This window comes from Scleropages formosus, chromosome 1, assembly GCF_900964775.1.
Source record: "Scleropages formosus chromosome 1, fSclFor1.1, whole genome shotgun sequence".
In the NCBI taxonomy this organism is placed as follows: Eukaryota; Metazoa; Chordata; class Actinopteri; order Osteoglossiformes; family Osteoglossidae; genus Scleropages; species Scleropages formosus.
The window spans coordinates 50,459,571-50,483,253 of record NC_041806.1 but is presented as its reverse complement, the minus strand read 5'-3'; the positions used below and the strand labels follow the sequence as shown (position 1 = coordinate 50,483,253).

General features: G+C 44.9%; 2 protein-coding genes across 3 annotated transcripts in view; both read left to right on the top strand.

Moving 5' to 3' along the window:
• The first annotated feature begins 313 nt into the window (after positions 1–313).
• hmgn3 (high mobility group nucleosomal binding domain 3) lies at positions 314–9,615 on the top strand. Its single transcript, XM_018729011.2, has 6 exons — positions 314–458; positions 5,418–5,468; positions 6,826–6,855; positions 7,432–7,482; positions 7,848–7,955; positions 8,828–9,615. Exons 1-6 carry the CDS (start codon positions 444–446, stop codon positions 8,867–8,869), a joined length of 297 nt encoding a protein of 98 aa, XP_018584527.1. The 5' UTR covers positions 314–443; the 3' UTR covers positions 8,870–9,615.
• Positions 9,616–12,188: 2,573 nt separating this feature from the next.
• phip (PHIP subunit of CUL4-Ring ligase complex) overlaps positions 12,189–23,683 on the top strand; it is a 29,820-nt gene continuing 18,325 nt past the window's right edge. For both annotated transcript variants that reach the window (XM_029251482.1, XM_029251477.1), the window contains exons 1-12: positions 12,189–12,575; positions 12,692–12,750; positions 12,834–12,863; positions 13,047–13,106; positions 15,131–15,281; positions 16,103–16,201; positions 16,860–17,020; positions 21,084–21,305; positions 21,514–21,614; positions 22,387–22,457; positions 22,801–22,901; positions 23,028–23,068. In XM_029251482.1, the coding sequence (XP_029107315.1) occupies positions 12,536–12,575; positions 12,692–12,750; positions 12,834–12,863; positions 13,047–13,106; positions 15,131–15,281; positions 16,103–16,201; positions 16,860–17,020; positions 21,084–21,305; positions 21,514–21,614; positions 22,387–22,457; positions 22,801–22,901; positions 23,028–23,068 (1,136 nt within the window). In that variant the 5' untranslated portion in view covers positions 12,189–12,535. The remainder of the gene's footprint in view (positions 12,576–12,691; positions 12,751–12,833; positions 12,864–13,046; positions 13,107–15,130; positions 15,282–16,102; positions 16,202–16,859; positions 17,021–21,083; positions 21,306–21,513; positions 21,615–22,386; positions 22,458–22,800; positions 22,902–23,027; positions 23,069–23,683) is intronic.

The following is a 23,683-nucleotide window of genomic DNA, read 5'->3' as shown; positions in this document are numbered from 1 at the left end:
GACAGAAAGGCCGCGTGAACTCTCACAGCACCTTGCTGGGCTCTTTCGCGCACAATGCGACACAACAGCCTACGTTTCCCACACTGCCGCGAGAACGCTCCGCATTGTGCATGGCTTACAGCCAATAAGAAGCTCCAGATAAAGAGCGCGCAACCAATGGGAAAAAGGTATTCGAGCCCGGTTTTAAAATTTCGCCCAGTGTCCGTGTTCAGCAAATTTGCATACTGGGAGTGAAACGAATCGAAACGTTGAAAAGGAAGCGATATATCATCGATCTAGCCAATAATCTGCGGGTAGGTGGAGTTCGAATGCCGCATATTATTAACATGTAATTATTTGAGGTGTTTAGATATTGATCCTGTATTTCGGGTTGGTTAAACTCGCGCCTTGCACGTATCTTTCGCTCCGAACTAGAGGTAAACACACCAGGTGGATCCGAGAACATGCCGAAAAGAAAGGTGAGCTCATTTTTCTCTTGTTTACCGCTAGCAATAGATAGACTTTAGAACTAAGCGAAAATAGCGGCGCTCTTTATTCGGAAATATGATGCGAAATCGTGCAGCAGGTGAAGTTTTCGACGCTCGCGCCTCCTGAGGCGAAACATGTCGCGTTTTCTCCTCACTCCTGTGCAACATGTCGGGTTTTTCCTCCTCACCACCCCCCCCGTGAAACACATTCAGGATTTCTTCGCGCTCCTCGCTCTGGTGGGGGGAAAAAAAAAAAAAAATCATGTCGGGGTCTTCTCCCCCCTCCTGTATGTGTTAACGTGTCTGTTTTTCCCCCCCTTCGAAACATTTCGCGATATTGGCGACAGAGAGATTGTGTCGTTTCCGCGCGCGCCTCTCTGCTCGTGCTCGTCCGCGGGACCGTTAGGGCGGCGCTTCCGGGCTCCGCGGAGGGTCTCGCTCCGGTGAAAAGCCATTTTTACTGTTGGACTGTTTCGCTGCTCCCAGCGGCGGTCCTCCTTCCTCCGCCCCTCCCCGCGCCGCGGGTCACAGACCCGTATGTCAGTGTAGCCATCCAACAATACACTGTATCATATACAGTCAGTGTATCTGGCGTAGTAGTGCGGCGATGTCCGATGGATGATGATAGTCATAGTGCGTTAACCGAATGCACATTTTATTTTTTCACATGTCGAGGTCCGATGCAATATTAATGTCTGCAGCGGCTAGATATGACCTTTTCATACAACGGGCTTGTTATTCGGTACAGCGGCGCTTCTAACTGGATTCGCCGCCTTCAAGTTCAAAGTCATATTATTAACTTGCATAACCGGCATTTCCCCACTGCCTGCTAATCATCATTCTATGCCTTGTACTCTGCAAAACTTGCTGACACTACATGCAGAAACAGAACCCAGCTACAGAATAGACTTTCTTCCTGTCACAATGATTCTAGAATCTAGTGTCAACCAAACGCATTCACTAATTAAGGTGAAAATAACAAGTTTCACATTCAGTGCTATTAAGTAATTTAGCTGAACGTTTTACTCCAACTGATTTGGCATGATTTACCCATCCATAGAGCAATTCATGGTAAGCACCTTGCTAAAGATATTGCAGCCAGAGAGAGGATTAGATATGTCATAGTAATATCTGCATCCCTGAGTTGTGTCTGTGGACTTTGCAGAGTGAAAGACCTTGTGAACTTTTATTTCTTTGCATCATAAACACATGATGGGATCCAAAGTGTCACAGTGCAGTGTGTCAGTACTAGGTAGCTGCCTGGTATCCTGTGCACATTCATGATCTTGTGTGGACAAACTTACATTTATTCATTTAGCTGATGCTATTATTCTCCAAAGTGACTTGCGATTACTTACCCATTTATACACACACCACCTGAAACCGCTTGTCCCATGTGGGGTCGCGGGGAGCCAGAGCCTAACCTGGCAGCACCGCACAAGGCTGGAGGGGGAGGGGACACACCCAGGACAGGACCCCAGTCTATTGCAATGCACTCCAATCAGGACTCGAACCCCAGACCCACCGGAAAGCAGAACCCCATCAAACCTGCTGTGCACCCCACCCCCCTTCCCATTTATACAGCTGGGTAATTTTACTAGAGCAATTTAGGGTAAGTGCCTTCCTCAAGGGTGCTACAGCTGGAGATCAAACCTGCAACCTTTGGATCCAAAGGCAGTAACTCTAACCACTACACTACCAGCTGGCCCCAAATTTATGCGTTATGTGAGAAATGGGTGTAAATCAGTTTAGATGTCTAGCACTAGTGTTTTAATATAACCTTCCAGTGGTGCAACATATGAATGTAGACATCCAATAAAAGGTTAATGATACAGATGTCTGTTTATATCCTGGTTAGGTTCTTCTGTAAAAATGTGTTGTATTCAATATTTGAACCTTGAGATGTAATAAAACTAAAATTACTGAAAATAAAAATGTATCCACAGACTCGTATTCACTGCTGACTTATGACAGATTCATCCCTTAATTGTGTGTAACATTCTTCTTAATGTTTACCACCCATAGTCAGGAAAACCGGAGAATGTGTGGAAGTGAGTTAAATTAAGGTGGCTCTACAGCCTTGTTCAAATTGAGTGTTCTTTACTGCCATCTGTTGGCTCTGAGGGTAAACACAGGTAAACACAGGTAAACACAGGTAAACACAGGTAAACACAGGTAAACACAGGTTGCGTTTGCCCCTCTCCAAACCAATATTTGAAACTAGACCAAGAAAATGCGTTTAAGAATAACTGAGAAAGCCCTTTTTATCGTTGCATTTTCATAACTCAGCTATCACATAAAGATCCACTGAGTATTTTGTCTAATAGTTCATTTTGAAGTCATTTCACTTATAACCTCTTCAGAACTGAGGTGACGTACTATTCTGTAGTGTGGCATTCTTGCCCTGAATGAAAAAATATTAAAGGAATACACACACACACTTGCTGAAGCTGCTTGTCCCAAGCAGGGTCGCGGCGAACCAGAGCCTAACATGGCAGCACAGGGCGTAAGGCTGGAGGGGGAGGGGACGCACCCAGGACGGGACGCCAGTCCGTCACAAGGCACCCCAAGTGGGACTCGAACCCCAGACCTGCCAGAGAGCAGGATCCATCCAAGCCTGCTGTGCCATTGCACCCCTTCTATTAAAGGAATAGTAAGTTTTTAATTCTCAGAAAAATCATAATCGGACAACATAGATACATTATAGTGATCTTTGAATCAAATTTGGTTGTAGAGCAGAAATGAGGCAGACAATGCATAAGGAATTCAAACACAGAGTAGCTGACTCCAACCCAGATGTACCAGGTAATCTAAGGGCTACTAAAAAGACAACAATGTAATCCACAGTGATTTCAGCATGTAATCGTGGTGATGACCTGGAGGTCCGAGTTAGGGTTTGCTAATGGCCTGGATTTGTGGTCTGTTAGTGGTTAATGGAACATTCGCCAATAAAAAGTAAATGGCTCTGTAAGTTATGCTTACCCAAATATTGCTTTAAAATGTTTGGTGGTAGTGAAGTTGACCGTTTTGGTTGTTTGACGCTTTGATTAAAGGATGGGGTCACTGGAAACTTGAGCCTGTCTGTAAGTGGACACGAGAAGTCTTATCGAAGCGGGACCAGGAGAATACCAATGACTGTCTGCACGTTTTTATTTATTTATTGCAGAGGATGGGATCAGTATAGATGGGCTATGTTCTTGTAACAGTACAAGAAGGTCCTCAGCTCTGCTGTGAGAGCAGGTCCTCACAACTGTCTCAGCCTCATCACTTATTCACTCATTTTTCATGTGCAGACCATTGATAGGAAAATATGCTGCTTTCTTACGTGATGAAACTGGTTCTCTGTGTCGCCCCACACAATGTGTGTTGCTCAGTTAGGCTACAAAACCTGTGGTTCAGGAGCTTGACAGCAGGCAGTTGGTTTCCTTCCTTGATGTTACAAAGAGACACTTGTGGCCTCTCTTGGAGCTGAAGCGATGTGTCTTTTGTGGGTTTTTTTTTGCTGTAATGCCAGACGTAACGCACTTTGTGCTTTTTAGGATAGCAGACCGTTCATCACACATGAAACTTTACAGTTTTGGGTAACTTGGGTTCTTCCTGGATTAATAAACTTGCAGAAAGTAGCCGGTTGAAGTAAATATTGAGAGCAGCACTTCCATATCTACACATCGGTGAAGAAACTGGAAATGAAGATTTTACACTCGGGGGTGATCGGTGTGATTAGGTTACTAAACACTTAAAAGCTCGTTCAGTTACCAAGCCAGGTCACTGAGTTTCGTTATCCAATTTATGTTCATAACATCTCAAGGCTGCACCATTCAAAACATGGTAATGAGCAGATCTGCGAGAGGAGAAACAAGGGTCTACGTGGAGTTACATTCTGTAGGAAAGCAGGTTGTGGGAGCATGATGATCGGTGCAGGGACAGGAGTGGCAGCTGTTATCCCTGCCCCTTCATCCTCTCGAGAGCCCCTGAGGTTCACAACGAGGTCTGCCTGTTGGTAAGGGGCAGCTCCTAGCAGACTAGCCTTTGGATCCAAAGGCTGCAGGTTTGAATCCCACCTCTAGCTCTAGTACCCTTGAGAAAGGTGCTTAGCCTGAATTGCTCTAGTAAAATTCCCAAGCTTTGTAAATAGTTGTTAGCAATTTAACATTAATTGTGTTGGAGGAAAGGAGCAGCTAAGTGTAAATGTGTGATTTATTTATTTATTTAATACTGTTTTAAACATCTCTGCCCTCCTACCTTAATAGTGGCCCTTTTCTCATGGTGTACTTGTGTTGCTGGGCCAGTGCGATGTGTGTGTGAAGACAGCAGTGAGTCACCGGTGCCCCATACTGGTGTCCAACTCACTCTTTTTTGACGGGGAAAACCGCAGCGTCGATTCAAAATTCAACATTCAATAGTGTCTGAATTTAACTGTAAATATACCGGAAACCACAGTATGGCTAAAAGAAGCTGCGAAGAAAAATGACTAGCAATGGTATGTTACAATTTGAGGCAACCTGTACACAGAGCTGCTATGGAAAAATGTTAAAAATAAATGGAATAATTACGAGAACAGTGCACACAATGATATTTCCTACTGATTTCTATTGGTGCAAAAAGCAGAGAGTGAGTTTTCCCGCTGATTGGTTCCTGAGCTCATGTGAACCATGTGTCTCAGGATGTAGAAGAACCCAGTTTTCTGCTGCCGTGCGTGAAAGGGTCTGTGTTGCCAAACAGCGAGAGACCGTCCTGTATCTCAAAGTGTGTTTTGCTTTTCGGAACGAGCAGTAGTGTACAGTGTTGTCGTGCAAGGGAGTTCCGAAGAGTGTCTCGTTACAGGGTCACATGGTTGCGTCGTGTACTGCAATGAACGGACTTAAAACCTTGCCGTGTGGCCGCTGCGCTCTTACCCTACCCTGTGTTACGCTGACGTTACGATAACGTTACTCCGGTCTCTTTTCCCAGTCTCCAGAGGGTGCCGAAGGCAAAGATGCCACTAAAGTGACGAAGCAGGAGGTGAGTGGTTCCTGTCCACGCTCATTTGTGACCTTTACCAACAAAGTACAAATGTATTTACTTTGACAGCCTGAACTTTTTCCGCTGTAATAAAACCCTCTGTGCAGAACTGCTTTATTTGACCTGCCGAGTGGTAGGAAGTAGAGCTCAGTTACCATGGATATGGATGGATCACCATGGACATTCGTGTCATTTTCTCCATGTCTCTGTCCATGAACAGGAAGTCTTTTTTTTTTTCTTTCTTTCTAATTCTAAGATGGATTTTAAAATTTACGACTTTTATGGATTCCAGTCATTTTGAAACAAAAACCTTTAAACTTTTGTAGTCTTATATATACTTGTAAAATTAATTTTTCTAGAATTTCTAATAAAGTTTATCTATAGGTAAACTGCAGTTGAACAGCTGGTAGTATAATGGTTAGAGTTATTTCCTTTGGACCCCTGGGTTGCAGGTGTGATTCCCACCTCTGGCTGTAGTACCCTTGAGCAAGGTGCTTACCCTAAATTGCTTCAGTAAAATTACCCAGCTGTGTTAAATGGAAAAATAATTGTAAATACCTTAACATTTTCAGTTGTTTGGGGGGGGGAGTGTCAGCTAAATGAATAAAAGTAACATTGTATTCTCTGCCTACAGATTAATGGAAATGTTATGATAATTATTTTGTATTTAACTGACACCTTTGCTCAAGGGAACTTGCAAAGCTAGACTGACTTCACTAAGCCGCTTACAAATGTCTGCTCATCCACGCAACAGAGCAGTGTAACACAGTCACACACTTAGAGTAGTTTTAGAGGCACCAGTTCACCTGAAGTCAATGTCTTTGGTCTGTGAGGGGAAACTGGAGCACCTGGAGGAGGCCCAATGCAAACATGGAGAGGACATGCAAACTCCATACAAACAGCACGGATGGAATCCATGTTCAGTAGTGCAACGCCTGTGCCGGAGTGCCACGCGATCATTTGAAAAAGTAGCTTGGTATTTTTTGTCATTTATTAGCAAAGAAGTTAATCTCATTCCATTTGTCTGGGCTGTTTCTGGTGTTCCTGCCGCCTGATTTTTATATGGCCTTTCTACATTGTCCTACCCCACGCATCAGCTACTCGCAGGACTCCACACATGCTTGAAGAACTTCACCTTCTAGCACTGTGACATGTGACCTGGCCATTTGCCTCCTGTTAGCTTAGGTCACGTCTCTGTTCTGTGCCCTTCTAGCTCCGTGTCCTTGGTGTACAGAGTAGGGAATCGACCTACGATGGACCGCTTTGCCCGCTTCTTGATTTCTCTGCGGATGGTGTTATGGTGCTCACCTGTGAAACTGTAACTGGCAATAACTAACTTGACCTTTCTCTCCCTTAGCCGACAAGACGCTCCCAAAGGTTGTCTGCAGTAAGTCCTGATGTTCCTTAGCATTCATGTCTTCAAGAAAGGTGGAAGTTCTATTTCCCATTTCATTTTTCCCCATTATGATTTACTTATAAATCACAGTACTAGAGGAAATGCTTTATTCACTTCAACACTTGACGCCTTTAGCGGCACTTAATTTGTTCACCTGTATTTGTCTGTATAGTCTCCCATACTTCCACTGTTAATCCATTGTTCCACTTTGAGTGTAAGTACAACACAATGTCCAAATTCACTTGCTTATAATTACAAAGGTGGACAGTTGGAAGAAAAGTTATGATGATGAGATACTTTGTCATTGTATGCATACAACGGAATTATGGTAATGTAACTGAGTAGACATTTAAATCGAATTTTTGGATGGAGCAGCTCAATGAAGCAGACAAAGTAAAACGGAGCAGAACATCAAGTGACATGCTGACTACACCTAATTTTTTAATCTAGCACTAAACATTGGTAGAAGTTCCTGCTTCCTTTACAGGTATGTCCTAGGTCTCCTGTCTCAGGTGCTGTGTTTGGGGTGTGTGTACTGTGACCATATTCCTCTGCTTTGCCCTACAGAAACCAGCTCCACCCAAACCTGAGGAGAAGCCCAAGAAGACTGCTGTCAAGGTAACCTAACCAGGCCTGTGTGGGCCTATAATGTGGCTATGGCTATGGCCTATAATGTGGCTATGGTCACACACTCCAGTGTGAGGAGCCTAGAGCAACACCAGGATGGTGTTTGTGCTGGTTTTGAGAATGAAGCCGAAATGTTCCAGAACCAATAATGGCCTGGGGTTAATGGCCTGTGACTCTTAATGGACAAGATCTCATTGCAGCTGCTTGAGCGCTTTCCGAACTTTAACTCGGGTTTACGTTTCCACCGAGAGAGGAGTTTCCTGGTGCTTTTAGCGTGCCAGGTTCTGACCTGCTCTCGTACCCTGTCGCGCACAAGGTGTGTATGTTTAGACACTGATGGACTTTGTGTTTTGCAGAAGTCGGTAGATGACAAGGTGGCCAAGGGCAAGAAAGGAGCAAAGGGAAAGAAGGAAGAAAAGCCCCAGGAAGTGCCTGCAGAGAATGGCGAGGCCAAGAATGACGAGGTACGCTCCGCTCATTCCCCTCTGACAGACACCCCTCAGATTCTCTGCCACCCCCCTTCCAGTTTGACCTTTGCTCTGTTTCCCACCCATGATATTCCAGATCTGCGTGTCCCGCTCATCAATTAGTGTGTCATCCTCTCGGATCATGGAACCCAACTTGTTGTGGGTCAGGGGGCAGAGTGGGACTGTAAAAGTGAAGGGTAGGCTTGTGTGTGTGAGAACATGCGCTCAAAATCCTGCTGACTGACAGTTTGGTAAGGTGTTAGCTTTGCTCTGAGGTGCTCACTTACACATGCTGGTTTTGTGAGTGCTGTGTGTGTGTGTGTGTGTGTGTGTGTGTGTGTGTGTGTGTGTGTGTGTGTGTGTGTGTGTGTGTGTGCGTGCGTGTGTTTGTCAGTTTGCTTTCGGTAGGCTCAGATTGCGTGATTACACTTACACCGGAACCATGGCTGTGGGAATATCTTCTTCAGATCAGTCTTCTCTACACCCCAATGTAAGAAGACTGTGTTTCTTGTGTTGGAGCCCTACATGTGTGAAATGAGGTGGTTTTAATATTTTTATGTTCGCTATCAGTGTTCTGGTGTATCATGGTCCAGCTGGGTTAAAGTGGTGTCTCAGGGGTGACCTGCAAATCGCCCAGTTCCAGGAAGACGACTCGGTTGTCCCTGCATCTCCGTGTGCGACTGGACCACTGAGGACTGAAGGAAGAAAGGGCTCTGCAAACGTTCAGTGTTTATTGATCCTATAGAAACTCCTCTCTGTCTTTCTTGTGTCTCACTGTATGCTGGTGAGAATGAAGGCTGCAGTCAGAGCCGTGCCATGCCTTCCCTCACCTCCATGCTGTTTTGCTCTGTGTCCCGTGTCCCCTGTAGGAAACTGAGGCTGCTGCAGTGCCCCCTGAAGCAAAGGACTGAGCGAAGCATCGTGGATGAACTTTTAGTTGATTTTCTGCACCTCTTGTACAATGGGAAAGAAGGATATTTTTATTGAGTATTTTGTAAATGCAAATGTTTTTAGACTTTACTGTGGTAGTGCAAGTAACCCTGTCACTCCTGTCTATTCGTCAAGCTCTCCCTTTCCATCAGCCTCTTGCCACTGTCCCCCATGCAGGAAACAGCACAGCAGCTTGTGGGGAGAAGGGTTTTAAAAATGGCTGCAAATCAGCCCAGCTTGGACATCTGCATGGGTCCAACAGCAGGGTTCAGCACCAACCTGCGGTCCCTGCACCAAACCGCAGCAGTACGGGTTGATCATACGACGTTTCTGTGAGACGTACGTCTTTTTGGAGAGAAGCATCTGCTAAATGAATAAATGTACATGTAAACGTCAGACCCAGGAGTTGTAATGCAGATGCACTAGATGCCGTGTCTACCTGTCTGCACACCGATGACCTACTGAGATTTTGCAGCCATTTTTATGCACATGACTGTGGTTTCCATCAATATTCTGCTGTAATTTGGTTTCACTCTTCTTTGTAGAACTTGTTGGGACTTTTTTTTTTTTAATTTTTTTTTTTTTTTTTAAATTCTTATGACGACTATTTTAATCTTGGCAGTTTTCGTAGCAATAACGAGTGGTGCTTTTACTAAAAGTTTCTGTGCTGCGCATATTGTGAGAATTTGCGGCCTGTTTGAGGTTTATTCTGTGGAACTATTTTAAAATAAAAGAGACACTGATCTCATGTGTAGTACGATGATTCTGTGTCACGCGGCACCCGCGTTCCTCAAACAGGTAACACTGAGTCAGGTTGCCTGTTACGCACTAAGACTAACTGGTCAAGATATGCCCACATCTGTTTGCTGTTCACTTGTATGTTGGTACAAAATGCTTTCACCAAAAGTTAGAAAAAGCATTTTATTCTGGATAAACTGAAACATGCTAAGGTCATTGTTGTGAAGGTGAGGAGCAGCTCTGCCTCCTAGTGACCAAGCTCTGTCACTGCACAAAACAAGCTGCCAGCATTGTCACAATGATGTGATGTTTTTAATGAAAATGGAACAATAGTGCTATTTACTGAAAGACAAAACAGTGTTATAGATCATACTGAAAATTGTATCAGTGTACCTATGGAAATTCCTATATGGTATTTTATCAATGTTAAGGGGCAGGTGTCACTGACACTCTTAAAGATGGGGAAGTTTTCTGAACTCTATCAATGGCTGCACAGTCACGAAAATGCACTTCCTCATTTCCAGCTAAAAGACAGTTAGCAGTGTCTTTTGTGTAACAGTACCATGTAGCCTGCCTTTGTGACACTGCTGAGTGAGAATGTGATGGGAAAAACTTGAGAAACTCTCACGGCACAGGGTTACACAGACGCTGTAGAGAGTTTCGCTCACAGCGTCCCTGAAGGTCCCGCTAAAGCTGGACGTCTGCTAAGAATCATCTTTATCAGCATATGCTGTTCGTGAACGATGTCGCGTTAACGCTCCTACTGTATACACCACCGCCAAACTTACAGCACACGTGCTGACCTCCCTTTCATGCCGGATAACCCCCCCCCCCCCAGGACTTTCTGGGGATTATACATTTGTGCCTGAGTAATACATTGCAAATAATACAATCATTTTTAATAATTATACCCACATTTGATGCCAGGGTCCAAGTCTTGGAGGCTAGATTTCATTTAGGAGCAATTAACATTGTATAGAAAGAGAGTAACAGCAATTCTTTCCCTAACATTTGAAACTTTTGTGTTTAAGAAATGTAAAATTAAAGCACATTATAAAATGCTGGCAACTAACTTTTTGTATGACTATGCAAAACATATACACCATGCTGTCTCATTGTAGATGCTGTAAAATTATTGCAGCAAACTTACACCCCATTTGTACCCAGTAGGGAAAAAAAAAAAAAAAAGACTTTTGGTTGAGGAGGTAAAAATAAATCAGCCCAGAGATCCACTTGGCCTGTTTTATTTTCTGACTTGGACACATGTAAGAGTGAGCATTCAGGTAAAATAACTATTTTGGTAAGTTAGTGGGTGTCCAGGTGGCCAGCAGTTATTAAAAATAGGCACATTGTGGCAATACATTTTCAGGACTAGAACTCAAGAAGTTTTGCAGTTAAACAAGGTAATCTGTAAAAACAGGTACATTTGTAAGATATACAGGGAGTTTAGAAAAATGTCAAACTAACAAAAGACTTCATTCAATTCTTCTGTACGGTGTAGTCAATCAGGATTGCTGATAAGTTATATATTTCACAACATTAAGGATCACAATCAATGATCACCATATCACAAAACAACCAGTTTCGGATCACGTTATCCGGCCACATTACATGAGAAACACAGCGGGCAGCGATTTGTCAGCGTTGTGTTCCACGAGGGACGATGAGCGGTGGGCGAAGGGGAGGATGTGTTCAGTAACACAAACGCAGGAACACTGACAGCGAAAGTAACAGCAACAGACAGGTAACAATAACTGTAGCGCTTCAATGTCACACTGTTCCATTGAAAGGCAACACTAACTGTAACACTGTAATACTGTCCAACACTGAGTGTTCCACTAAAATGTAACACCAACAATCCCATGGACTCTCATGAGTGTTTCTGACTCCCACACCAGTGCTGTGAGCCTCAGTGCCCAGTTGGTTTAATAACGGTGTATTAAATGTGAACATGTCTCTGGCTCTTTCCGTGCACTGTGATCATGTCTTCGTCCATTACAGCTGGATTCCTGTAACTCGGAGCTTTAATTCACTCCCCCCTCCACAGAGACACACACACACGCACACGCACACACACCATCTCACTGCCACTTATGTTATGGACACTAATGGAGGATTTCTGCACAAAAAACACCTCCGATCCTCCATTAGTCACGTTTAATGAAGAGCAGATAACGAGGCCACACACACGCATCACTCATGTCCCCCGCATATATATTGTTTCAACGGTAATGAGAGATATTTTAGGGTGTTTAAAAGATGGCAGCTGTTTTATGATCCGCCGAAGAGCAGCGGCTGCGCACGAAGCGCGACGGCTCCGCACAGGCGCCGGGGCTGTGTCACTGTCACACCGCTACAGTGTTAGAGGAACACTCGCTGCAGTGTTTCGTGCGGTGGCTCGTGCGGCGGTGTCGCAGCGTAAACGGCCACTTTGTTTCCACTAGAACAGTGGCACGGCGCAGCGGCCATTCCTCCCCCCAATGTGGCCGCTCTCTGCCTCCCTCCACGTCCCCCGTGCGTGCGCGCTCCCGATGCGTGGTATTCCTGCGCGGAGGGCTCGTGCGCCGGCCGCTGCGTGCTGGGCTCGCTCGCACAAAGCCGCTCGATCGGGGCTCCGCACGGCCGGTACGCGCCACGCGCACTCGTCGGGTGTCGGAGGAGCAAAAGGCCCGGTGCGGCGGGCTGAGGGCGCCGTTCGGGCGGGCTGAGGGCCCCGGGTCGCGGGGACTACATGGCGGAGCGCGGAAGGCGGGGGCCGAGGCGGGCGTGCTTGCGCGCCGTGCCCGTGTGTTGGCTGAATGGAGGAGCGACTCTTCCTGGAGAACAAACAGTGACAGCTACAGGGCACACACCGACACCCGCCTCGCAGCGCGCCCACAGCCTCTCCTCGACCGCCGAACGGCCCCGAAATGGCTGCTGACGGCGCCCAGGTCGGCCGGCTGGCGTCCGGTGAGTAGAACGGCTCGGCGAGCGGCCGTCTGTGTGGGTTTTTTTTTTTTTTTTTTTTTTTCTTTAACCGCGGGCAGCGCGTCCCCTTCCAGGCTGACGGCTCCTCTCTCCCTCAGAGCTCTACTTCCTAATCGCTCGCTTTCTGGAAGCCGGACCGTGCGAGACCGCCGCCCAGGTGGGTGAATCGGGCCGGGGGAATGTCTGCGCTCTGACGGTGGGGCTCGTTGTGTGACTCCGTGTTTTTGTTGCGTTTTTCAGACGCTCATCAGAGAAGTGGAGGAGAAGGAGGTGAGGGGAGGGAGCGAGGGAGGCTGGGCTCGCGCTCCACTCCGCGCGCCGCTCCCGCCGCGCTTCTCGCGCTCCGCGGCCCCTCGTCACTTGCCCACATTTTCTCGTTTTCAGTATTTATACATAATCGCCGCTCGTCTCTCGAACACGCGGGTGTCTGACAGCGCTCTCCTTTCGCCACAGCTGCTGCCCAAGCGGACCGACTGGACGGGACGGCAGCACCGCGGCTCCTACGACGATTTGGTGAGAGCTCCTGTCAGGAGAAACTTTTAGAGCCGAATAAAAATTGAATTTCCCGCAATTTTCACAACGGACACAAAACTTCACATTTTAACACCGCGGAAACGGGACCGAACTCGGGCTGGGGACGTGAAGGAGTCGGGTCCCAACTTCCCCGTGACCCAGTAGCGGGAGTTTGACGGCGGGCGAGTGTTAAAGGTGTAAATACTTAGCAAAAATGTGCTGGAAATAAAGATACGTCACGCGCTGCGCGCTGCAGGCAGCGGGCGCGCGCGCGCGCCGGAGGAGAAGGGGGAGGAGGAGGGGACTCTCGCGCCCTCGCGAGCCGAGCGAACGGCAGAGACGGAGAAGAGAGCAGAGCAGAGCGCCATCGAGGCCCTCCGCGTGCGGCGCAGTGCGCGAGCGAGAAGCCCGTGCGACCAGTCGGAATGAAACCGTTGACGGGGCGCGCGGGGGAGGGCGGGAGCAGCACGTCACCGAGCGGCAAGAGGAAGAGGTCGCCGTGCAGGTGAGGGTCACGGCAGCGCGTGCACAGGTGCGACAAAACAGCAGCGTAATTAATTAAACAATACAGTAGGGAGGTAATAATTATTTGGTGGGGGAATCACTGGTTGAAACGGACCATCATCAGTCAAAGGACAGTTTCATCCCACTCACTGCTTTCACAAGTCACATGTTGTGCAAACTTTTACAAATGTAAGATAGTAAGTCCCACGTTTTTAAACTCATGATTTTGGTAACGGTGTGTTTGTATTGATTTAAAAAAAATACTACAGTTTAATAGGAAATGTCATAACGAAATGTCTAATTCTCTCATTTAATAATGTAAATTTTCGCCATGTTTAGTTTGGGACAGAAACAGAAATGATCTTGTACATCTGCCTGGTGATGTAAATGAAATCAAAAGTGGATTCTTCACATCATTTCTCTACTTTAAAAGCAAATTCGTCTGAGACAAATCCCCAGTTATTAGATAAAGGCGTACACACATCAAGTGAATGCATTCTAGATTTGAGTTATGTGTATGATTTTTTAATTGAAATATAATATTTAATAACTACACATCTCATGTATAATTACATTTTTGACAAAGTGGACAAATGACTTGCTAATGCAGCTCTTGACCAGTTGGTTGTGTCCTTGATTTAGTTGATCCCTGAACCAGACCACTGTTTAAAAAAAAAAAAAACACACAATACAAATTATGCTGTGTTAATGGTGTCCTGCATTCAGTGATGCTTCCCCCACACTAACTTAATGTAAAGCTGACAAGTCACCGTAACATTTGTACATCTGGATACCTAAGAAGCTAATCTAAGGTCCGAATCTCATGGTATAACAGCTGGGTGGTCATCTGTCAACTCGTGTCCTCAGGCAGCGTCATTACTTACTTAGTATCAGGTCCGATTCCGTTCCGGAAAGGGCACTACAGCCGTGCTGTTAAGATCTGAACTCTGTATCGTGTGCAAGCCTCGATCCAGGATTCTGTGGAAAAACAGCTGTACAAACATTGTAAAATACGCAAATTTCTTTGGGTCACAGTATTATACTGTTTGACTATCTGGCGTTTTTTTGTAAAGCGTTTTAGCATGTTAAGCTGGTTGTTGGTTGACTTGCCGTGTTTGACCCATTTATACGTTTGGGTATTTTTACTAGAACAATTCAGGGCAAGTACCTTTGACCAGAGGTACTGCCGCTGTGGCAGGGACTGGGGTGTGAACCAGCAGCCAAGAAGTCCGTGTTCAGCTGCTACTTTTAGCCCATAGACATTATTATTGTTATTAATTCTTCATGTTTTTGACAAAGCTTTGATTTTGTGCTGATAGTTTAAAGGCCAGATATTTCTAGTTTTATAATATCTGTAACATGTTACTGCTTATGCTGTGGTTAGATGTTTTCCTGCTTTCTTTTTGCAGTCTGATTGTTGAACGAGGGAGGGATGGCAGTGTCTTTTCCTGCTTGTTTGCCTTGGCATCGCAGCGATTTCACAGTGCCTTGCTCTCACACTTAATCCCCCTGCCCTCAAGGTGAAGCAGTATGCCCACATTTCCCCGGACCACCTGCTACGGATCTGCGAGGCTGTCGGGCCGCTGCTGGAGAAGGAGGTTCCCGCCAGCGTCCCGGGGGTCCAGTCGCTGCTGGGGGCCGGCCGGCAGTCGCTTCTACGGACCAACAAGAGTGTGTTGAGCTGTTGCATAATGCTTCTGTCTGGCTGTGATTATGCGTGCATATTGGTAGGAGTGTGCATTTGGCATGTTTTTTGTAATACGCTGGGTTTTCCATCTTAGCTCATCAGCACAGCAGTGCTTTTGAGTTTGGATTCATGCAGTGACAGCTGACTGGTGTACACAGCTATGGTATAACTCACTTCATATAGCTACAGATTTTTGCTACCTTAAATAACAGTACTCTCATTATTGTCATTATCAACAAAAAGGGTGTGTATTACAGTATTATAAGAAAATGTTACTTCGACCACTGGTTGCATAATTGTGTTAAAGCGACGTTGAAATTGAGTTGAAATTTGTAGTTTGTCACTTGCAAGCCATTTGCAGGTAATATCAGATAGTTGATGTGGTCGCACCCAAGAGCAGAGCACTTCTTCTTTCACCTCATGGGCCCTCACTCAGTTCATATGGGTGCACTAGTAGGGCACCTCTTGGTAAGCTGTCCAAATGTGGGTTGTTTTGTTTGAAGCACCTTGACTGAACCTTTTGGTTCGCTCTCAGGTCACAGTGTAACGGCCTGCGCCAAGCTCCGATAGGCTTTTTCTCCTGTACTGAGCATTAGAGGTTTTAGTAACATGACATTTCTTCTCAGTCCAATTCAAATAAAATACAACAAGGTTTTGTGTGTGCATGTGTTTTATGACTTCTCAGTATCCTAGTAGCCTGTCTATGTGGTTTTTGTCTATGGAATTTTAAAAGCTGGTACTTTGTGCACGTGTTTGTGTGCATGCACGGTTGTGGTTCTAATGCCTTGCTTATGTGTGACCACAGGTTGTAAGCATGTGGTGTGGAAGGGCACCGCACTTGCTGCCTTACACTGCGGTAGACCCCCTGAGCCCCCTGTCATTTATGGAAGACCTCCGAACATTGGTAGGTGTGGTTCCTCATCCCCAGTCTTCATCTTGTTGGTACACTGTAGTCTGGTCTCAGCATATCCCTTTTATTGTCACAGAGTAGGGTAATTTTCCAAGATGCAGTGCTTTTTCTAGTTGTTGGAATCAGTACTGGTAATATTGAGCTGATAAAGCATTTATATGCATTCCCACAGGACACGTGGCTTTCCAAGGTTGGACTGCACTTGAGTTGTATTTCATTTAAAAAAAATTGCACTCAGTCTGACATGCTGTCTTGTGGGTTTGAGAAAAAAAGCTCCTTTTTATGGAAGTCCACACGTTGGATTTTCTGACGGCAGATCAGCCAGTGTTTTTAGCAGAACTTCTTGATATTGGTGCTGGTCTTCATAATATGGTTTTGGTGTGTTTGTTCTTAGTTCTTGTGTATTTTCAGAGTTAGTATTGTACCTTGTAGTTGGGTTCAGTGGGTGAGTCCTTGATCCATGAGGTATAATGGAATAGACTTGAGTGGTTAATGGTTATGAATTTAACAGTCTGACCTATGGATGACAGAAAGGTGTGATCTGCATAATATATCAGAAGGCTGACCAAATGGTGATGGAGAGATGTGATTCGTGGATGTAGCATGTGGTAGCGGGTGTGTATTTTGTTTGACCAGTGATTTTTGTTTGCAGTGGAGACCATCCATGGAAGGCGGCTGAATGGAAAGTACCGGCTGGGCCAGCTGGTCCCCACTGCAGTCTACCAGCACATGAAAATGCACAAGCGGATCCTTGGTCACCTGTCCTCTGTCTACTGTGTCACCTTTGACCGCACAGGCCGGCGGATCTTCACAGTGAGTGATGGTGTGCTGGGCTATGCTTTGCCTCCTTTTATGCATATTTTTTTTTTTTTTTTTTAAATTATTAACCTCTCTGAGCAGTCACTTCATTGTTAGACCACTCCTGTTGTTGAATGTGGTCTGGGTTATTGTTTTGTGTTCTGGGATATGCCAGCAGACATTATTTACTCACACATGAAAGCATTTTGGGGGAAAAGTGAAGTGTTGCGCTTACTGTTGTAACTGCTCTGTGTTTCTGCATGCCTCTTTGGGACTTGACTGCAGCAGAAGAGGAAGAGAGATTTGTTTTTTTTTTTTTTTTTGTATCACTGCATGTATTCCCTGCCATGGGCCTAGGGCTGCAAGCTCAGCTGAAACAAGCAGAACTGCCCCCCCCCCCCCCCCCCCCCCAAAGTGCATGTTCAAGTCCTTTACAGAATATTTATAGTGTACTGGAATAGTAAGAGAATAACAGTTATAAGAGGACTGTGGACAAGGAGACTGACGGGAATGTATCCCTTAATAAACTCATCTGATTAGTACTTTGTGCAGGGCTCAACTGCAACGCTCTGTACCACACGTTTTCAGATGTGTGTTTCTGTTTTCCTAGCTGATGTGCGTGGCAGCAGTTGTCGTAGGCTAGCTGGTTTTACACCCAGTGTGACAGTCGGGAGATGCTGGCCTCTGGCCCAGTCATTAGAACCGGGACCACTACATGATGCAGAATTGCAAAGCTGGGCTCTCTAGTGTCTGTGGTTAATGGTGTAAACAGATGAAAGCAAACTTCACAAAACCACAAGATTTGGATCCCACTGTTAAGTCTTGAATTTGATGAAATGTGCATTGAATCTCTGCATCAGCACAGGGACCTTCATCAGACAATGGCCAAGTCCACTTACAGGTCCTTTGAAGTGTTGTTCACATTTAGTATTCTCAAGTCAGACATTTTAAACACTGCTACAAAAATTTCTTTAATACACATTCTTTGTTAGTTATTCAATTATACAAGTTTTTTTTAATTTAAATTGGGCAGTTTTATTTAACTCACTTTATTGATGATGGTGGCTTTGCCCCGCAACAGGAGTGATACTTGTTCGTCACCAGGCTCATATACATACATTGACTGAAACCGCTTGTCCCGAGCAGGGTCGCGGCGAACCGGAACCTAACCCAGCAACATAGGGTGCAGGGCTGGAGGGGGGAGGGGACACCCAGGACGGTATGCCAGTCCGTCGCAAGGCACCCCAAGTGGGACCCGAACGCCAGACCCACCAGAGAGCAGGGACAGGCCAAACCTGCTGCGCCCTCCCTACTCACCAGGCTCAGGGATGATGAAATGTGATTTCCTACCCTTAAGTCATTCTGGTGTCCTCTCTATGCAGGGAGAGGGATGGGTATGAGGGTTAAGGGTTGGGTTTGGGTGGGGACAGGGAGGAGGCTCACCTGTTTCTGTCACGTTTTCCTCATCCTACCAGCCTAGTGCACATAACTCCCTCTGAGGGTGAAATGCTCTTTACTGTAGATCTAACCCTCACTGCCACGTTTATTTGCTTTCAGGTTAATTTTTTAGGGTTAATTACAGTGACTTTGTTCTTCTCATATTTTTGTGTTTTGCTAAGCCAGTTGTGGGTGAAGCGTCCACTTGGTGGTCCCACACACAAAAGGTGAACCACAAAGGGAGCCAGAACTGAGAACATTGTGGTGGGATGGCCTCCCCCTCTCTCTCATAACTACTGAATCTCTGTCCACATTTTAAAAAAGGTCTTAAAACTCACCTCTTCTGGACTTCCTTTGAGTGTGATCTCTTAAGTTCGGCACGGTGGCACAGCGAGTAGCGCTTCTGTCTTACAGTGCTTGGGTGGTGCAAGAGGATGTGGGTTTGATCCCTGCTCAGTCTGTGTGGAGTTGCATGTTCTCCCCGCATCTGTGTGGGTTTCCTCCAGGTGCTCCGGTTTCCTCCCACAGTCCAAAGACATGCTGTTCAGGCTCCTCCATAGTGTGTGAGTGACAGAGAGAGACTGTGTTCCACTGATGTATGGACGAGTGAGCCAGTGTAAGTAGTGTATCTAGCAGTGTAAGTCACCACGGTGAATAAGGTGTGTGGGCTGATAACACTACATAGAGTTCATTGGATGTCGCTTCAGAGAAAAACATCTGCTAAATAAATAAATGTAAATATGTTCATGTAATTTCTAAAATGTTAGTGCTCTATGACTTTGAGATCATGCCTGTTAAACAATGGATAAACCTTCATGCAATTACTCCTGTAAAAGTCATATATATTTAAAAAAACATACCAAGAAGGAGTCGTCAATATTTGGATAAAATTTTCTACAGCTACTCTTATGATGTACAGTGATTCATATGGTGGAATGAAACTTGCTGTACTTAAGAATCACATGTCTGCATCTGTCTTTTCCTGGCAATGTAATGAACCCGTTGTATTTTCTATGAGATGTACGTCGCTTTGGAGTAAAGTGTCTGCTAAATGAATACATGTAAATGTAAGCACCTGCTTCAAGGATCCCATAGCAGTCTCCCCCCTAGAGGTTGAGTGATGTCCAGATTGCTCTAAGTACTACAAGTTATGCTCCTCCATTTGAAGTCCAAGTCAGGCTCTGCCACAACTCATACCCGTTGTGATTTCCAGTCTGCCAAGGTGGAGGTACTAAGAAGCCTCCAAGCTCATCTCCACTGGACAGGTCCTGTCCTCCGTACCCTGCAGGCAGAGGTGTGAAGAACCTCTTACTGAGGCCAGTGAAGATCAGCTACTGGTGTCTTCACCTTGTCATTGGGTATTAACACCCGTGGACCCTCATGTTGCTTTTAGAGATTCACAACTGCCAAAATAAGAGCACCTATTTAGTGATATCCATACACGATCATTTTCACACAGGTTAATATTATGAGCGTTCGTGGTGCACAAGTGTACATGGCTGCTCAGGCAGGTGTCTGTTAAGCAATTGCATTTTTAATGAGAATATGTCAGCATTATTGATCATTTCTTTAATGCATTATTACAGAGGATAAAGAAGTAGAAATTGTATTTCTGTGTGAATGTGACAAGTAATAATGTGCAAGATCTGGTGGTGTATAATTAAGTAAAACTGTATCTAGTTTGGAATCAGTAGTGGGATAAACGAGCAACTTAGGTTAGATGCCTTTACAACTCTGAACACTCCAGATGTCAAATGATGGCATTTTTTCCCCTCCGTGCAACAGCGTTATAGTAAGAACTTTTAAATATTTTTTTTAACAAAATCAGAAACTATATAAATATACAACTTCTCATTCCTTTTAAAGTTTTCTTCAGTGATTCTGCAGTTTCTGTAGTAGAAGTGTGACTGGCAAAAGTAGAACTAACGTTGATAAGGCTTTGTTTTTCAGTGACTTTAAAATAATAGACATAGAACTAATTTAAATTCCCTGGCAACCATCTGTGGGACCCAGGTGCCTTTCTGTTGACAGTGATTTTTTTTTTTTTTTTTTTTTTTTCCTTTTTTCTTTTTCCCCCCAACACATTTTTTCTTCAGACACACTGCAGATATTTTAAAGAAGTAATAATGTTTGTATTTTTAATACATTCGTTAGTGCAGACTTCACCACTGATCACATATTTTGTTTTCCCTGTTTGCCTGTATGGCAGTGGAGGATACTGAAGTGCATTTGGAATCTGTGTGGGTTTTTTTTTTTTTTTTAAAGGAAAAGATGGATAATGCCCAAAAAAAACCAGAAATCTTTAGTCCATTCTGTGTTCATGTTTCTGATCCTGTCTGGTTCCTATCTGTGTTGCTCAGCATTATTCACAAAATGCTATAAAAAAATTGTGGGAGAATAGCAGGCGTCAGATCTTGTTAAAGCAAAAGCACTTCAAAGAACTAAATTTTGAAGTGGATGTTTGCTGTTAAAGCATTTTTAATCTGTGTTTCCTGTAACCCATCTGAAATCCCTGAAGCGTGTATCGACAGGAGACGGTGTGGCGGCTAAGATCGGGGGTGTTTTAAGTTCTATTTTTTAAAGTTTTTGTAACAGTGGGTGAAACTGAAGGGTAGTCTCTCCCCTCTTCTTGTGGATGTAGGGCTCGGATGACTGCCTGGTAAAGATTTGGGCGACGGATGACGGTAGACTGCTGAGCACACTGCGTGGCCATGCAGCCGAGATTTCCGACATGGCTGTCAACTACGAAAACACCATGATCGCCGCTGGCAGCTGTGATAAAATGATTCGTGTGTGGTGTCTGCAGACCTGTGCCCCGCTGGCAGTGCTGGACGGACATGGCGCCTCCATCACCTCCCTGCAGGTAGGGGGCACTATTGCTTCATTTTGTAGTTATCGAAAAAGACAAAAGGCAGCTTTGTTTTCATGGGAAGCAACTTGAAGTAAAATGCATCATTTGCAACTGGCATATTTTTATTTAACCTTTTTTTTAAAAAAAATTTAAAACCCAGTAAGAGTTTGGCTCCCCTGTTGGTGTGGAAGACTTATTGCACTGCCCTACTCTCTTCCAGTTCTCTCCGTTGTGCAGCGGAACGAGGAGATACCTGTCCTCCACCGGGGCCGATGGCTCCATTTGCTTCTGGCAGTGGGACCCGAGGACAATGAAGTTCAGGTAAGCTTCTTCTTACTCCACAGTCTGCAAAGATGGACATTGGTGTTTGAGGGTCACATATTGCCCCCACAACAGCTCCTTTCATCCTCCAGGTGTCTGTTTAGAGGCTCACAGCTCCTTTCCTGTTTTCTGAACAAGGTGGTATACACCTGTCTGTACCAGTATAATTTAATCCAATTCTTTTGGGGGAATGCTTTGATGTGCATCGAAAATGTTTAACTATTGTTTTGTTGAGGCATCTTACAGATTCAAAGCATTAGTCTGCTGGCTGTTTTCTTTATTTTGCTATCCTCTGTATATTATAAATGAAGTTCAGTTTCATTTCTGCGTAGTTGTTGACCGCAAAACACGATTACTCTCTGGGAAATTGTGATATGTCAGTTCCACTGCTGGTTGGAATCATTAATAAAGAGTAGAGTGTCTAGAGTAACATAAAAAAGAAAATGATTTGTCTGTGAATTTACATCATTCCTCAGGTGACAGTAATTACTGCAATACAGATTATGATGCCTTGCGAGGCACTGTATAAAAGCAGTCTTTGCTGCTCAGAGGTGGAACTACAGTTGCTTTTTGTTAGTCGTGGTAGAGTTCCAGAATTATCTCATTGTTGTACGTACCATGTGTCACTGGTCCGTTCCAGGAAACGGAGCGCATGTGGAATGGGATGGTTCCAGCTGTAGAGGGTTTGATGGAGGGAGGTGTGGGACAGTACTGGGTGTAGGTGGTTTAATTGCGGAAGGTTTAATTTTGAGATGTTCCTTTGTGTTTGCAGCCCACGACCCAGCAAATTCACAGAACGTCCACGTCCTGGAGTCCAGATGATTTGCTCCTCTTTCAGTGCTGGTATGCACTCTTTTCGTCCTGCCATTTCTGTATTTTTCTGTCTGTGTGTCTCATTTGATAGGGGACAGGGGACAAGTAACATGGAGTTTAAAGGGCCTCTTTAAAAATAGATCTGGAATATAGATTTTCAGGGACAAAATTTCCCTAAAACATGATTCTAAAACAAAATTTAAGCCCAGAATGCCAAGATTCATGCAAAGACCTTAGCTGTCTTTGTTTAGGAAAACATAAGATGTTCACATCTGGGAATCTGACAAAAGTGAAGTCACAGACCTGTGACATCCTCATTATGGAGGAGATTATCTCCAATCATTTTTTGTGGGTTTTTGTTTTTTGTGCTCAGGGGGTATGTTCTTGGCTACTGGAAGCACGGATCACGTCATTCGCGTGTACTTCTTTGGGTCTGGGCAGCCTGAGAAGATATCAGAGTTAGAATCACATACTGTAAGTGGTTGTTTTTGACACCAGTTTTTACCTGTGTGTTGCTCTGTTTTTTTTTTCCCCCCCATGAAATTCTGAATTTTCTTTTTTTCCCCCCCTTTAATTTTTTTTCCAATTTTTATTTGCTAGGACAAAGTGGACAGTATACAGTTTTCAAACTGTGGTGAGCGGTAAGCATTCTGATTTTTCTCACATCTAACTTCATTTGGGTATTTGGGGTTCATTTTGGATATGTGGATTCCCATTGGATGTGTGACATTTCCAGAATGTGTAATTCCTGCCAATATGCCGCGTCCTATAACCGGTGACACAAGGGTCTGAATTCCCCTGATTTGGTCATAAATGTACCTGAAAAATGCCCTGTGATCCTTGAGACTCAAGTAGTCTGCATGTTGCTGAAGTACAGGAGGTCAGATGCGCAGGGAAAGACTCCATAACAGAAGCAGTCACACAATAGCCTGTGAGTCCATTTTGTCTGATCTTGTGTAGCTAGGGCCGGTTGACCTTTAGGTTTGTGAGTGCAGCCCATGACGAAATTGACTGTGGTATTCGGAAATACCACGTTGAGCATCTCGAGAGACACCTTTAAAGCATGAAAAAACTGAATTCTCTGTGGTCACAAGCATGACTGTGATATTGTTGCAAAGAAGGTGGTGTGGAAAAGAGTCCCCACCCATAGCTCTGCAATGACCGCTTTTGAGCTAAATCTCCTGAAGGTGGACCATGTAACTGCAGTATTCAGGTGACGTGTCCCACAGCAGGACATCCACCCTGCTGTATTTCCC

What these genes read in the sequence shown, in the direction of transcription:
- hmgn3 (XM_018729011.2), top strand. An exon ending in CTAAAGTGACGAAGCAGGAG is followed by an intron (nt 5,469 to 6,825) that starts GTGAGTGGTTCC and finishes TCTCTCCCTTAG; the next exon opens with CCGACAAGACGCTCCCAAAG. An exon ending in GCGAGGCCAAGAATGACGAG is followed by an intron (nt 7,956 to 8,827) that starts GTACGCTCCGCT and finishes TGTCCCCTGTAG; the next exon opens with GAAACTGAGGCTGCTGCAGT.